The following is a 16,751-nucleotide window of genomic DNA, read 5'->3' as shown; positions in this document are numbered from 1 at the left end:
CCAGCATTTCACACACAGAAGTACCCTGGGAAATGGAAATCACTATATTGACCCACACTTTTTCCCTCCCATAGTGGGTGTGACAGTGGCGTTCACGTCTCTGTGGTTTGTTTTTTTCTTTTTTTTTTTTTGGCTATATCACCCATATCCACAGAATTAGTCCGCTCCTCTGAAGGCAAACACCCATTATCAAGCTCTCACAGCCACCTGCTCTCCAGCAATGCCTCCAGACTTTGACACCAACATGAGGTTCAAGTTCTCGATCCTGGCGCTTCTTCTGGAAGTGATTGTCATTGTTTTGTATGGGATATTTGTGGATTATGACAAAAATTCTTCTTCTGAAGGGTTATATCCACGTAAGTATTTCTGACTAAGATTTATAGAAACTGAAATTTCTTTAAACTGATCCTAAGCAATATTTCTGAATAACTTATGAGACCTACTGTTAAAGCAAGTATTTATTTTATACTTCTGCTAAGAAGTTTACTGTTTTGGGAGAGAAGAGCCTGGGAAATAGTTCTAGTGTTTGCACAGCAGGTTAAGATTTAGAGAACTGTGTATTACTTTGAAAGATTACAGCATTTTCCAGAGAGAGATGGGGGTGTTTCTTGCCAGGCCTTCTGTCCTGATTACTGTATTAAATAATCAAAATGAATAGAACATTTCATTAGTACCATCCAGGTTTGCAATAGTGTCTTATGAGAACATGGAAATTGAGCTGCATATGCATCAGTTTTATAAAATGTTAAAGCTGGACAGAGTCAAAGCTGGACTCCAAAAAGAGCCATAGTTTTGGTGACAAGGTGGATAACCCCCTGCTGTCTTCCAAAGCAGTGGCTCCATTAGGTAATCATGGTTTAGCCTGAAAATGTTTCTGTTGGTTTGTTGCTCTGCAAATACTTGGTGAAGATCAGAAAATCTCTTGGCCTGAGAAGTAGTTACTCACTTCTCTCACCCCCTCCTCCTCATGCAAAGATAACACGATTATGAATAAATGGAAAACAAAATTTGCAGAGCTGCAAACTGTGTTTTCCTGGCAGTGTTGAAGGTTTGTTGTTCAGTTTTTCTGCTCTGAAGCCTCAATGACTTGTAGCCCTGATTGCAATGAGCTGATGAGGACCATAGAGTACAGAACTCCCTGCCTGCAGGTAGTGCCTGTGTAATTTTGAATGTATTGCTCTTCTTCTCTCATTCTAACCGTCCTTTCCATGGCTGTGGCAGGGGCATGTGATCTCAGGTTGGAGTAATCTTGTGTTGTGTATTCTCACAGAGCATTGTCTGGGTCAGAGAACAGTGAATGAGGGCACTGTTCAGCTTCAGATGCAAGTGAGCTGATGGAAATCAGGCTAATTACATTTAAGTTAGCTCCACTGAGATGTGGCAGGATCCCTGAGATATGGTAACAGTCTGTGCCAGAGCCCACTCTCTGTGACACAGTTTGGCCATGTACAATGATGCTCAGAGAGCCAAAGAAAGCTTGGGTTGGAAGGGACATTAAAGCTCTTCCATTCCATCCACCCTTTTTCCATGGGCAGGGACACCTTCCATTATCCCAGTCCCATCCAACCTGGCCTTGGAGACTCCAGGGATGGGGGCAGCCACAGCTTCTCTGGGCAACCTGTGCCAGGGCCTCACCACCTCCTCACCCTTCCTCTTTAATTTAAAACTGTTCTCTCTTGTCTAACCATTATCTGCCCATTTAAAAGTCACTCCTCACTCTCCTCCTTTTTATAATCCTCCTTTAAGTACTGGAGGGTGCTTTAAGCTCTCTCCAGAGCCCTTCTCTTCTCCAGGCTGAACAAATACAGCTATCTTTAGCTGGTGCCATAGTTAAACTAATCCCAACTGTATTGAACTATCCAAGTGTATTGAACTATCCAAGTTCCTAAATTCAGTGGCCTTATCTAGACAGTGTACTGGGAATTACTCCTTGGTCCACTGTGACCCAGGAGGTGACTGTTGGCCTAAGCAAAGTTATGCCAAAACCCACATGAATGATCCAACAGCACAGGCAATTGAACTAACAACTATAATATAGATCTTGAAATGTAACCTACCCAGTTAGGAGAGGTCACATTATGCCGTATTTCTTCACTAGATCAGTGTCTTAAAAGGGCAGGAGGAATTCCTGCTGTCTCCCATGCCGCCCAGGCAGTGGTATGACTGTGTTATTTCTGCACACTTGTCCCTTGGCTGCCCACTCTAGTGACCTGTGAGCAGCCTTCTGAATGGGTTAGGCTCATGAAACTGGCCCTTTGACCTCCTGCCAGGCATGGCTTTAGGCACAGCATGGATAAGAGACTATTCTTAAAGCTGGGGAACACTGTTTTAGGAGAGAGAACGTATGTTTCTTTGGCCAGGGCTGTTCAGATTACCAGTAGAGACTAAACCAAGCAACACTGCCGATGTCATGTGAATTTTTAGATGCTGACCTCACAGAGGTCATGCCCAATAAAAAATGGAAATAAAAGCAGATTTTCACAATACCTATATTTTCACTTTTAGGACGCCTTACTCTCAAATTTACCCGTACAAAGTGCAAACAAAAGTGCAGTTCGCCTGAGGACTTGGCTGAAAATTTTTGTTATGGTTGTATAGGTGTATTAGGAAATATCTTGAGCCAGGACTTTCCTTGAGTCCTAAACTGATGGTGACCCAAATAATGGGTTCAAACTACTTCCCATGCTATGCCTTAGGATGTTAACCCATCTGTACATCATAGATTTGGTTCTTTCATCCAGGAGGTAATTTATATTCTCAGGACTGGAGTGCAAGATCTGATTTTGTATGCCTTAGACATCTCAGAAACATGAATTCAAGCTGTTTAAGTGGTTTGGGACAGAAGAAAAATTAAAATAATAGTGGGAGGATCAGCACAGCCTTGCACTCGGGGTAAGGAAGGCTAAGCTGAGATCATTCCCAAGCAAAGCTTTGCATTATATCTATTTCTGGTGGACACAAGTACAGGCATGGCAAATTGGATGGACAATTTCAGGTGTGTTGTGCCACTGGTGTGGGAGAAGAGGGGGGTGTGATGGTTCTTAGAGCACTACAAGAGGATTTATTTTGTATTGGCATCTTAGAGCACTACAAGAGGATTTATTTTGTATTGGCATCCTGTATGCATTGTCCTGTGATCATCCATGACTCATGGCTTAGGAAAACTTATGCATCCCTCTTGTTCAGGGTTCTGTGGTTTACAGCTTTAGGGCAAGCAATATCAGTTTTAGAGTATGTCACAGGCATCTTTGTGTTGAGACTGACCACGTTGCCGTGGAGTTTATACGCTGGTCCTGGCCAGCCTTGCAGAATTCTGTGCAGTGGCTTTGTTCAGGATCTACTGGAGTGTTCCAAATCTTTACTTTCCTCTCACAGCAGTGCTATGCTTGTCAAACACAGTCAGTTACTGAAACAGTTCAGTTCAAATCATGCTGTTTTCTTCATCATTTAAAGTCACTCCAGACCTACTCTTCTTCAAAACCATGCATGAGAGATAGTTAAAGTTCAAGGTACAGGCTAAACTGGAAGGAATTTGTCCTCAACACCCATGAATTCAGCTAGTTTTAACCAGGACTTTAACCATTTCTGTGAATAAGTCCAGGCAGCTTTAAAATGTCCAGGCTGAAGAGGAAGCAAAAGGGTTGGAGGTGTTGTGAACCACCTGCATTTCTACAGAAACAGAGAATGGCCTGGGTTGGAAGGGATTTTAAAGTTTATCATCTAATCCCAAGCCAGCCAACGATTCTGTTTCTTAAATGCCAAGGAAAGGCTCTTACTGCATATTTCTGTGCTAGGGCAGGGCTGGAATATGGCACTGCAAATATAAAAGAGTTTATTAGGAATTCCCAGTAACTTCTTATACTTCTGGGCCCTCTTTTGGCTAAGCCTGGTAATGCAAAACCGAGGAATGCTTCGAGTAATGGGAATCGCAACTTCCAGCCAAATGTCATACTAACCAGCTCAAGTTTTTCACACTTATTGGCACGTAAGAGAAATGAAATAAAAATCTTTAAAAGTGGTCTCTCTTTACTGGAGGTTCTTATTAACAGTAAAATCGGACAAAAAGTTGCAAATACAGGACTCAAACCTGTCCGGTTAAAGTCAATTAAATCACATAAAGATTTAAAAGAAAACACAAAATTTAAAATACAAAGTATTCATGTTGTGGTGATAGATTCGGTTTGTATTAAAAGCATAAAAAAGAAAATTAAAGTAATAACTTTAAAAAATAGAAAAAAACTAACTATATTTTAACAAAATTCATATTTAAAAAACAACCAAATATTTGAATGAAGACTAATTGTATGCTGATTAACTATATTCATTTTTTTAATTTAAACTTTGCATTAAAATTAATTTTTCTTTTATCCATGCAAAAAGATCAATGTCATGGACAGTAATTTTTAGGGATCCCAAGCATTCCTTTGCACTGGGACACCTAGAACTCACCCAAACAAGCCCCTGTACAATTCTGGAGTTGGTCAGAACACACTGGCTCTGACCACCTTTATTGGAAGGGGAACATAACTTTTCTGTAAGGACATGAAGCTGTGATGATGTTCCAGGGAGCTTCACAAAGAGAGGACAGTGGCGGACATAAGCAAATTTGCAAGTACAGAGATCCAGTGGCTTTTCATAATGATACAGGAATCAATATAATCAATAATTAGGTGTGGCATTTTCCAGACATCCAGTTTGCAGCTGGTAGACTGGTCATGACATGGGAAGAGTGGATCACAAGCATGACTGGAGTTTGGAACTCTTCTCTACTCAAACTGCCTTGTCCCTTGCTTTTCACCCTTCACGGTCACTCTTCACAGTCTCTACACAGACATGTTTTCCCTTCAGACTTTCAGGATGTCCATGTGATGATATTTGTTGGATTTGGTTTCCTGATGACCTTTCTGAAGAAGTATGGATTCAGCAGTGTTGGTTTCAACATGCTCATTGCTGCCTTCGGTCTCCAGTGGGGAATTCTGATGCAAGGATTTTGGCACATGAAAGAAGGGAAAATTCCTGTTAACATTGAAAGGTATATGTGAATTTACAAAAAGTAGGTATTTCTATCCCTCAAGATATCAGGAGAAGCCAAAAACCACAACATCTTTGGGGTCAGACCTTACCTAAATTTCATTAAGCTTTACTGTCCACCTCTCCATATCCTTCTGCCCTTCACCTCTGAGAGAGCCGCTCCTGGTGCACTGGGCCAAGGTAACCAAAGTCTGTGAGAAAATTTGAGGTGCTACGTTATGTATGGGAGGTGTGGGTCCTGTAGAGAGATTGCTCTGAATCTCTAAGCTGTGGAAGCTGGAAGATTTCCAGCAGTAGCACAGCACATCCTGCAACCAGCAGGCATGAGAGGATCTGTCTTTCCATGGCATTAGGGTCGCAGAAGAAAGGCTGGAGCAGCATGTCTATGCACTCAGGAGGTTTCCTCTTTCTTCTCAAGGAGTGATTATCATGAGCATCGTACTCCAGCAGGGTCTGAACACCGATCACAGAATAAAAGGCAATGGGCAATGTCTCTAAGCACATTTAATGCCCCTCCTATTCACCTGTCCTGCCTCTACCAAGGTCTCAGAGTGTTTTCCACATCTGCAGTTCTGTTTTCTGAGACAACCTGTAAACAATTTTGAAATGAACAGCATTCAAGCATTACTGAGGGCAAAGCAGGAATGATACAAGTAGCTCCCTAATGATTACAGGCAGGCAGTTTTAGAGGGACCCACAGGTTAGTGCCTCTCTCTGCTCTAAGTTTATGATCAAATTCTGATTTTATTTACCTTTGCCCATCCCCTGTCTGACAGGTCATGCAAAGATGATGCACAGAGACAGACAGGTGTGCAAGGCTTCCAGGATTATATAAACCACCTGAGCAAAGACCTCACTGTCATCTTTGAAGCCTAGGTGGCAGTCAGTGCTCAAAACTGAGGGGCTGGAATGCATCCAGAGAAGGACAAAGGAGCTGGGGAAGGGTCTGGAGCACAAGTCTGATGAGGAGCAGCTGAGGGAGCTGGGAAAGGGGCTCAGCCTGGGAGGGCTCAGGTTGAACCTTCTGCTTCTGCACAACTCCCTGACAGGAGGGGACAGCCAGGTGGGGTTGGGCTCTCCTCCCAGGGAACAAGTGACTGCACAGGATGAAACAGCCTGAAGAGACAAGAGGAAATCACACCAAGGGAGGTTTAGTTGGATATTAAGAAAAATCTCTTCATGGAAAAGGTGGTCAGGCATTGCACCAGGCTGGCCTGGGAAGGTGTGGAGTCACCATGCCTGGAAGTGTTTTAAAAAGCCTGCAGATGTAGCGCTGAGGGACATGGTTTAGAAGTGGGCTTGGCAGTGCTGGGTAAAAGGTTGGACTCAATGGTCTTAGGGACCTATTGCAATCTAAATGATTCTGCGATTCCATGACATCCCTGCACATCCCAACATGCTTCTCATCTGCCTTTTCATCATAATTCCAGCTAAGCACATGTATGGTATAAGTGGGAGGAAACCATCTACACTTACTCTTCACTAGCTTGTGAGATCCTTACAAGATCCATCTGGAAAGGTTTGATTTATTTTTATCCACAAAGATGAGCTTGATAATTTTGTATCTGAAGAGTTAAAGCACTATAATTTTAATTATATCATTTTAATGGCAAGTTGAATATTACAGCTTTTAAAGTAATTTTCTTGTTTTAATGTGTTTTGGATTTGGTTTTTTTTGGGTTTTTTTTTGGTTTTTTTTTTGTTTTTTTCCCTTTTCTTAACTTCAGCATGATAAATGCAGACTTCAGTACAGCAACTGCTTTGATTTCATTTGGAGCACTCCTGGGGAAAACAAGTCCCATTCAGATGCTGATCCTGACTCTTCTGGAGATCACCATCTTTGCATGCAATGAACATCTAGTTACCAAAGTATTCAAGGTACAACTACTTAGAAATCATGGTTTTCTCTTTATAACAAATGCTTTCACTTTGTAATACTTCCAGTTTTCTTATGCTAGGCACTGGTTTCTACCACAGAATTGAACCATTAAGTCCTCCAGACTTCTCATTCCTCAGACCCTTGTCTTTATGATGTATAAAATCTGTGGCCTTATTTTGGGTCCCTATTACAGGCCACAGATGTTGGAGCTTCGATGACTATCCATGCCTTTGGAGCTTATTTTGGTTTGGCTGCAGCTTTTGTCTTGTACCGTCCTGGTCTGACAAACAAACATGAAAATGATGAATCCACCTATCACTCAGACATGTTTGCTATGATTGGTAAGTAAAGTAATACTGAGAGCTGACCAGTTGTTCATCTCTCTTCCATCCCTATTTTTTTCTGATTACCTATTATTATGCTACATTCATTTACCTAAGTACACTTCTGGAGGCAAATTCCTTTTAGCCTCATGCATGCACCACATTTTCAGTGGCACGCATATTTTTACAGTTTTTCCTTGCTTCCAAGGATGGAAAGATCAAATTTAATATGTGTTGTCACTGTGTATTAGTGGTGACTTCTTTCTGTTAAGTCTTGTGCTTTTCAGCAGTATTTCCAAAGCAGTTGTCCATAATTAAAAGGATTGAGTTGTGCCTGTCATGGTAATGAACGTCAGAAACCATATATCTGCTGTCCATGAGAACTGTTCATAGACCAATTAACCAGCTAAAACTTTAAGTTGCATTGATAGATGATAAAGGATTTGCATGCCAGTTGTGTTGCCTGTGCCTCCTGTTCTGGCTGGGGTTTCACAGGGGTGGTGAGCTCTGACAGTGAGTGGGGCACGACATTAAAGCCTTCCAGTAAGATTTGACAAGATACCACGTGTCAAAATCCCAGCTGTCAAAAGCTTCTGCATATTCTATTATTTCTTCCAGAATTTTGGCTATTCCATGTTTCTTATTAACTATCGTCCTCACTTCTTGTAGCTTGCTCTCTTGTATTGGCCCTCGTGACTAAAAAGCGTTCACTTTGTTTTGACTTCTATTCATCCAGGTACACTGTTCCTTTGGCTTTTTTGGCCCAGTTTTAACTCTGCCATTGCAAATGGTGCAGAAGCCCAGGCAACAGCCATTATCAACACTTACTACTCCTTGGCTGCCTGTACCATCGTAACATTTGCCCTCTCCAGCTTGGTGGATAAAAGAGGCAAATTCAGTATGGTAAGAATCACATCATAACCCTTAAAATTGAGTTAAATCCTCTCTAATAAGGATGAGTAGGCAGATTCCCAGTGTCCATCTACCTGTCCAGGCTATCTGGAGCCTTTCCCCATACTATGGCCAGAATTGGAGCCATTATACTTGTAAATATAAAATCTGATGACAAGTGCCTGAGGAAGATGGGGGGCTCAGTCTGGAGAAAAGGAGGCTCAGGGAGGATCTTCTCACTCTCTACAGCTCCCAGAGTAAGAAAGGTGGAACCAGGTGGGGCTTGGTCTCCTCCAAATACCAAGTTACAGGTTGAGAGAAAATGGCCTTCAAGTTGTATCAGGGCAGGTTTAGACTGGATATTAGGAGAAATTTCCCCACTGAAAGGACTGGAAAGCATTGTAGTAGACTGGAAACATGGTGGTTGCACTGGTTTGATGGTAGGGTTTATTAATCTCAAAGGTCTCTTCCAGCCTTAATGATTCTGTGATGATTCTCTCTTGTTCACAGAACCTGCTGGACCTTAGAGACATTAGTCCAGTGTTCAGACGGACTTTTGGATCTTATTCCAAAGACGTTCCCACTTGAGTTTCCTTATTACAACAGCCAAAATAGATCTCTCAAGGAAATGATCCATTCTCTGGAAATCTCAGTGCAGATGCACAACAGATAGAACCAAACCAGCTTCTATCCCTTTGCCCTAAAATCCAGCTATGTTTTCACCCACTCCTTTCCAGCAGCTGCAGTTATTTGTCTGAGCCCAGCATGTGCAAGAGAGCTTTCAGAGGCACTCAGCCCTAAAACGAGCCTCTGCTCCTCATGTGTGACCTCTGCCTCGCTCTGTGTCCCCTCTGCAGGTTCTCATTCAAAATGCCACCCTGGCAGGAGGAGTAGCAGTGGGTACCTGTGCTGACCTGGAAATCCACCCTTTTTCTGCCATGTTCATTGGGGTCATTGCTGGAATTGTCTCTGTTCTTGGATTCCAGTTTCTCACTGTAAGTATTGAGGACCCAGCTCTGCTCCCATTTTTTATTTCTCTTTGTCTTTCCTGGAGCTCCCTTGGTTTGCTACGAAGGGAGGATAGACACAGCAAACTCCAAGTAATGGTGACTTTTAATTATGATTTGATTCTTGTACTTCTGCTCTTTCTTTTGCCTATCCATCTAGAGAGCAATGAAGATGATAAACTCACTATAAACTTCCTATTTCCTCTCATTTCAGCCTGTGATGGCATCCAAGCTGAAAATTCAAGACACTTGTGGAGTTCATAACTTACATGGTTTACCTGGAATTCTGGGGGGTATTGCTGGCATCATAGTAACTGCAACAAAGACTGAAATTAGGTGAGTTATAGAGAGAAGAGAGAAAGAAGTTTCTTGAGTTTTGAGGGTCTATTCTAATTTGCTGCCTTCTTCAGATCTAATTATGATTTTTTTTCAGAAATGCAACATTGATTTGATGTCAGGCATTGTATTCTCATTTAATTTGAGTTCTACTTGATCTCTTGCCTTTAACACACCGTTTAAATGTCAAGCTGGCAACAGATTAAAAGCTCAAATAAAAATAAATAAATTAAAATATCATAAAGAAAAAGCACACTGAACCATTCAAACATAGAAAAATCTTTACTGTGACTCTACAATTCCACTTCTGGTATTTGTAAGATTTAATTAAAAAAAAAAAAAAAAAAAAAAAAAAAAAAAAACAGAATGGGATTTTTTTCATTATCTCACAAGACTCCAAAAAGATGAAATGCTGGTCTTTTGACAACAGAGAGTATTCTCTAACAGCTTACGAGAGATTAATAATCTTCTCAAAGAAGGTGTTTTCATCTGTAGCCTAAAACAAAGCTAAATTAACGTCATGAGCTCAGTCTTTTACACAGCAATGGCAAGATTTGTTGGGCTCAATGATCTTGGAGATCTTTTCCAACCATGAAGATTCTAAGATATTTTCCTATGAGTCACCTTTTCCAGCATGCAGCAAGTACAATGTTGTAAGATTGATCATCAGCCTCAAAGTGTACCAGTTTTTTGATAGGCAATGATTTGGTTTTCTACCCTTTCCAGGAATAGTCACCGGCTTACTCCTGCCATGCAGGCTGCTGCCCTAGGAAGTACACTTGGAATTGCATTGGTGGGAGGAGCACTCACAGGTCAGTGTAATGCTTATAGTGACTAAGAACACCTGTGAATTTAGAGGTTTCTCCATGGAGAACTTAAATGCATCAACAATTTTGTGTAAATAATACAAAATTGAAATGATGGGTCCCGATGCCAGAAACTCAGATATGGAAAAGCAGTTTTCCAGTGTTTTTATTTTCAAATTAAGTTCAGGTCCATCAGGAAGAATTACTTTACTGAAAGGATAGTCAGGCATAGGAAAGCACTTCCCCAGGAGGTGATGGAGTCCCCATCCCTGGAGGTGTCCAAGGAGCAACTGGATGTGGCACTCAGGGCTCTGGTCTGGTTGACAAGATGGTGTTTGGTCTAGGATTGGACCTGGTGATCTTGAAGGTTTTTTCCAACTTAAATTTTTCTGTGATTCTGTGATTCTGTATATCTTACTGAACATGTGCTCCAAAGACACTGAGTTTTAGATCTATAGGAATAATAAGGTGTTGTTCTGAAAGGAATTCTTCTCTAGATTCCGGTGCTTCAAATTCTGAACAGAAACTAGTTTGAGATCAAGACACACTCAAAGATGTGTCATGCATTTCCATGTGTTTGTGAATACTTCCAAACAAACAAACAAAAGTCAGGCTGAAATAGAAAATTTAGGTCTAAAATCTGGTCAATTAAAAACAAGGTCTTACTTATTCTCTTATTTTTGTTTTTATGAAGAAATCTGCATCACCTCTCAGAATAATTGACTTGATGTTCCAGGGTAGTTGAACTTTCCTGTAGATTAGGAAATCAGTCAGAAAACTTAGCTGGCTGCCTAGGGCACATCTGAGGGACATTTATTTGTTAACTTTCTTAATTTTTTAAACCTCTGATGCTGGTTTTCCTGCAGGTGCTATTCTAAAGCTGCCCTTCTTGGGACAAGTATCTGATCAGAACTGCTTTGATGACTCTGCTTATTGGGAGGTAAGACACAACCTCCTCTTATTTTCATTATGTTGGAGGATGTACAGCCACCGCTCTCCTGAGCTTTGTGGTTTGCACACATGAATCTGAAAGGCGGCCTCTTGAAAATTCAAAAATGTTGCTCTACCTCCAGGCTTTGAATTTATCAATGCCACCTTCAGGATAATTTTTGGACTTCTTATGTGATCATGCCTATTTCATTGGACTCATCTTGAACAAAAAGCAGAAATAGAGACAACAAATTGATATCACGGTGGAGGTCTTTATCTCTCTCCTATGTGCTCACTGTATCAGATATCCTCTTCCTTATCAGAGACTGATTACGTATTCTTAATTTAGGCAATCTGACCTTTATTCTTTATGCCAGGACCAAGCCAAAAAGGCAAGGTGAGAAGTATTATGTAATATACATTCTTGCAAATAAAATGTGAAGTTAAAGCAAATTTTATTAGCTTTTTTCAATGAATTAAATTCCTTCTTCTATGAAGGAAACCCTGAGTTCATTCCTCAGTATGCAGAATTGATGTTTCATGTCAGGCTGTGTCAATGTTAATAAACAGACATATAATATATACAAACAGAATTACATTCTCAGCACATTTTAGTCTTCTTTTATGGCAAAAGCAAATCTATATATCCTTAACTGAGATCTTTGTTTTTCATGGCAGGTTCCAGAGGAGGAGACAGTACCGGAAATTCATTCCAGCCACCGTGATGAGCACAGCAGATTTGAAGCTGCCATGTAGAAAAATAATTAATCTGCAATATATCTCCTAGTGATGCTCTTTTCTGTTTCTAATGCTAAGAAACAATGAAACAATATCCAAGTATTTTCCCAACCACAGCAGGTATTTTTAAGAAAAGCCTGAAGATAGATATATCTTGTAAAAAGAAAACAAGCTTGATTTTAGATTACTTAGTCATTATACCAAACTCAGGTGAATAAACTATGTCCTTCTAATGTTTTTGTTTATCAGAAAAAGGCGCCATAACCTGCTCTTTAAAATTATATATATTTTATCTGTTGTTGTCACTGACAATAATATAGCTGTTGTAATAAACTTTGAGTTTCAAGATTATTACAGGATAATATATTTAATTGTGAAATTTCTAAGTTACTTCCTTCAACTGTATAGGAGTAATCAAGAAGAAATTAACTGATATTTTTTATATAGATTCAAACCAAGTTTTCACCAGAGAATCCCAGCTTAACTTTTTAAGAAAGGGTGTTTTCCTGTTTTCTGATGGAGGAGAAAACATGCTGTATTATGAAGTTTGATTATGACAGGAAACAAAATGTTGAAATAATTCTTATGGCAAAGCACAGAATACCGTGATTGAAAAGGCAGTATGAGTATCAAAATTCATTTTTAATATGTTTATTTAAAAGGAAAAGAAAGTGAAATTGTAAAAAATATTACTATTGTCATAGTTCTATTTATTTATTATCATAGATTTAGTTAGTTTCACGGACATAATGCAGGAACTAAGCAGGAGTTATGAAAACGAAGTAATTGCATAATAGGTCTTGTTCTATTCAACAGTAATAAGTGGATTGTAGCAGTGTTAATGTCAAGAAATATAACATGAACTAACCAGCTCCAGAAACACATTAATTGTTTGGAACTGATTGGAAAGAACTATGTTCAACCTACAGAAGACTCGGCAGCGAACTTCCATGGGGTGAGTCACCAATTCTGAAGTCACTTTCTCCTAAAAGAAGCAAAAGCAAAAAAGAAGAAAACTGAAGCTAAATTAAGGAAAATTAACTTCGTTGGAGAAGTGATGAAAGTGGCTGCTCAGTTCAGAGACAAAAATTGAGGTAGCTGAAGGAACTCCATGAGGTACCTTCCTGCATGGGATAATCCATTGAGAGATAATGGATGGGAAGTGGGAATCAAGCAGAAGGAGCACAGTGCCTCAATCTGTCATTCATGGAAAGATGCATTTGATGCCTCTGAATAAGAGGCTAAAGTGGGTGACTTTCAACCTTTTTTTTTTTTTTTTAATACTAGGATCTTATTTCAAGTCTTACTTATCAGACTTAAGGGGGAAACTCCTCTCATATAAAATAGAACGTACCTTTTCATTTCTGCTGATGTATTTTTCCTTGAAAATCTTTAGAAAGACACTAGGCAGGGCTGCCCCATATGTTATTCCTGCCATATACTGCTAGATTTGTCAGATTTCTCCCCATGAATAAAAATACATTTGTTGTATCACACTTTAGTTCAGCTAAGGTCTTTTGCAGATGTGCAATAACTGACTCTCTACCTTGTTTTAAGACATCCTTTATCCTCTCAAAGCTGTCACATATTCATTTTTGTAAAAACTGGGAAGCATTTAACAATGTAAATATCACATTTATAAAGATTTTAGAAGTATCTTGTGCATAATTTATGAAGTGTTGAAGTACTTGAAAAAGAATCCATCTGTGGAAAGCCTATAAAAATCTTATCTTCAGTACATGTATTTCACCCCTCAAATTCCTGCTTGGGAGTTCAGAGGATCTTTCATTCACCTTAAGTAGTTTAGAGTGCTGACCACACAGGAATACCTGAGTGAGGAAGCACCACCCACTATCAGTAAATCTTTGAATTATAGAATCCTTAATGTTGGAAAATGCTTCCAAGATCATCAAGTCCAGCCTTGGATCATCATGGCCAGTAAACTACATTGAGAGTGCTGTGTCTACTCACTTCTTGAACACTTCCAGGGATGGTGGCTCCTGCTTCCCTGTGGAGCCTGTGCCAATGTTTAACCACTCTTCCAATGATAAATTTTTTTCATAATATCCAACCTAAACCTTCCCTGGTGATTGCTGCCTTCAATAATACCATTTAGAGGGGTTTTTAATTCCAAAGGGGAAAAAAATAACTATACAGTTTTGTTCCCCAGTTGTCCTTATAATCTTTCCATAGTAATCCATACTCTCATCCTCTAAGTACTCATTGTTGTCCCCGATTCTCTTTTTCAGACGATTCCTCCCACAATAAAATCAGTCACTTAGGTTCTCTCAAAAACAGAGCAGGGAGATGAATCCCTTTGTCTAATCATAGCTTTAAATGTCATTTTCTTTTCCATGTGACTGTGTCCTTGAAGTGTACAATTTGTTTCTTCAAAGTTGTGGGGTTTTTTTGTTTTTTTTTTTACCCTAATTGCTCGCCTCCACTTTGCAGATGTCAGTGGTAATTGGTTCTCTGGCTTAGGGTATTTTCTTTGGTTGGTTATTTCCCAATTAATCAAAGCTTTGAATACCTTGAATCAGCAGAGCTTCATTAATAATTAGTTACAACTTCTGTGTAGTATGTGACTGGACACTTAAAAGACACAATCTTAAAATATTTTATTAAGAACTTTTTTATTCTTCCATGAGGAAGCCTTACACTGGGAGGAAAGGAAAGGAAGGAGTTAAACAAGACACAGAGTGGAGGATGAGCTTAAAGGATGGGACTGAAAAGTAAACGAAAGTTAAAGTACAACTACTCTAAAACTGAGGTTCACAATCATCAACATTTGTTTTGTTTCTCATTAAAAACTGGCAATGTTTTATCCCTTCCAACAACTGCTCAAGACTCTCTCCGTCTTAACTTTGTTCTCACTTTGACTTGTTTTTATGTTAAAAGAGCTTAAATAAGGTGTTGTGGGTTGTTTATTTTGTTTTAAAGAGTAAAAACTTTAACGATATCTTCTTTAAACTGACCAAAGGTCAAGCCTTTTTCAGAATACCAGTGGGTGACCATAGATTTGAAGGCTGTCTTATAGTTCTCCATTCCTACCTCTGTCAGAGCAGTATCTTTGTATTTCATTACAGAAAAGAAAATTTATCTGAAAGCCATTGGCTGAATATTTGCTTACAAAATTTCTTTTAACATTTGTGCTCAAATATGTTGCTGAATAAACACATCAATTGAATGATCAGATGACCAATTGTATTTGTTTGACATTTCTTGGGGATGTCTTCTTTCTCTCTTACTGGGATCAAATTTTCTCAAAATATATTAACAAAATAAGTCTCCTCTTGCCAAAGGAGAGTTCTTCCTGTTCTTCCCAAGTCTCCTGCAAAATGTTCACCTTTCAACCTCCTCTCAATTCCTTGCTATGAGTTAAATTCCAGGTGTATGTGGAAAACTCAACATTTGCAGTGCCTTTTCACCCACTCTGGAAAGGTGAAATAGAATCAGGCTAGCTGGAGAACAGTTGGACACAGGCCTTGGACTTTTCCCAGGACACCTTCCAGGTAAGTGAAACGTCCTGGTCTCTCCTTCAGAGCCTCAGGGACAGCAGCAGGCTCAGGGTGAGTCAAACCATGAGCAGGCTTGCTCAAGCCCCTCTCCCACGCTCCCAGCCACGTGCCAGGGCTCTTTTCCGCTAGGTCTCTGCACCCTCATTCCCTGGAGAATTCCCCCATTCCCTCCTGTCCTCTGTCCCTGGTCATGTCTCTGCAGAGACCCTGACACTTTTGGGAGAGAAGGACAAGGGGCTCAGCCTTGAGGCACTTCACCTCACACAACATTCAGGTTCTGGCCTCAAAGCCACATTGAATTTAGTGTTCTAGATTTCTACTAGAAAACTCTTCCAAACACTGTTCTGTGGGCTGTGACTCAACTTTTCTGTCCAGTCTTCCCCTTGGCTTCTTCCTCCAACACCTCCTCCTCTCTTGTTCACTCTTTTGGACTCTGAGATAGCTGAGGCAGGCTGTACCTCAGCCCCCTCTCCTCAGCCAACAGAGGACATCTTTTCCCAGTGCCATGTCCAGTTCTGGGATTCACAGTACCAAAGAGATATGGACAGACTGGAGTCCAGAAAAGGGCCATGAAGATGCTGGAGTGATTGGAATATTTCTTACAAGAGGAAACACAGAGAGGTGGGAGTTTAGCCCAGAGTAGATAAGGCTCAGGGGGATCCTATCAGTGTAAACACCTGGGGGAAGAATCAAATAAGTCAGAGACAGACTCTTCTCAGTGTGTGCCTGGTGCCAGGACCAGGGTCTGGCACAGGAGTTTCCCTCTAAACATCAGGAAACACCCTTATATTGTGAGAGTGACTAAGCGTTGGCACAGGTTGCCCAGGAGATGGGAAGTCTCTCTCCTTAGGGTCATAAAATTTTTTAGGTTCTTGGAGCTGTTCTAAGCCAGTCTTGGACATAAGCTGGGGCGAGTGGCTCTTGGTGGCCCAGCTTGAAAGAGGGATTGGACCAGACAAATCACAGTGTCCCCTCTACCCTCAATAATCCTGTGATTCTGTGATTTCAAATTCCCAGTGAATTCAATGGAATCAAAGTTATGCCACCCATAAACAGTTTTGTGAGGAAACACTGGGCCTGAAAAGCCCTGGGAAGCACAGGAGAAAGCAGATTACACAGAATCTGAAAACAGGAAAGGCGTCCTGTTTCCTTGAAGCCTGAAAACCCTGAGAAAAATAACAGACTGTCAGGCCAACAGATTTATTAGAGGCCTGCAACCGGGTTATGTGTGAAGAACTGAACAGAGATTCTCACACTAAGCGTATAAGTACTGTCTTAACTCTGCAGCAAGC

The 16,751-nt window shown here is 40.4% G+C and overlaps 1 protein-coding gene across 1 annotated transcript; it reads left to right on the top strand.

Annotated features, from left to right (window-relative positions):
• The first annotated feature begins 152 nt into the window (after positions 1 to 152).
• On the top strand, positions 153 to 15,134 carry RHAG (Rh associated glycoprotein). Its single transcript, XM_040058386.1, has 10 exons — positions 153 to 356; positions 4,849 to 5,032; positions 6,759 to 6,909; positions 7,104 to 7,251; positions 7,970 to 8,136; positions 8,982 to 9,119; positions 9,346 to 9,467; positions 10,194 to 10,279; positions 11,140 to 11,213; positions 11,882 to 15,134. Exons 1-10 carry the CDS (start codon positions 221 to 223, stop codon positions 11,957 to 11,959), a joined length of 1,284 nt encoding a protein of 427 aa, XP_039914320.1. The 5' UTR covers positions 153 to 220; the 3' UTR covers positions 11,960 to 15,134.
• The last annotated feature ends 1,617 nt before the right edge of the window (positions 15,135 to 16,751 follow it).

This window comes from Hirundo rustica, chromosome 3, assembly GCF_015227805.2.
Source record: "Hirundo rustica isolate bHirRus1 chromosome 3, bHirRus1.pri.v3, whole genome shotgun sequence".
NCBI lineage: Eukaryota > Metazoa > Chordata > Aves > Passeriformes > Hirundinidae > Hirundo > Hirundo rustica.
The sequence above is the reverse complement of the archived record's forward strand: the minus strand, read 5'-3'. Positions and strand labels throughout refer to the sequence as shown.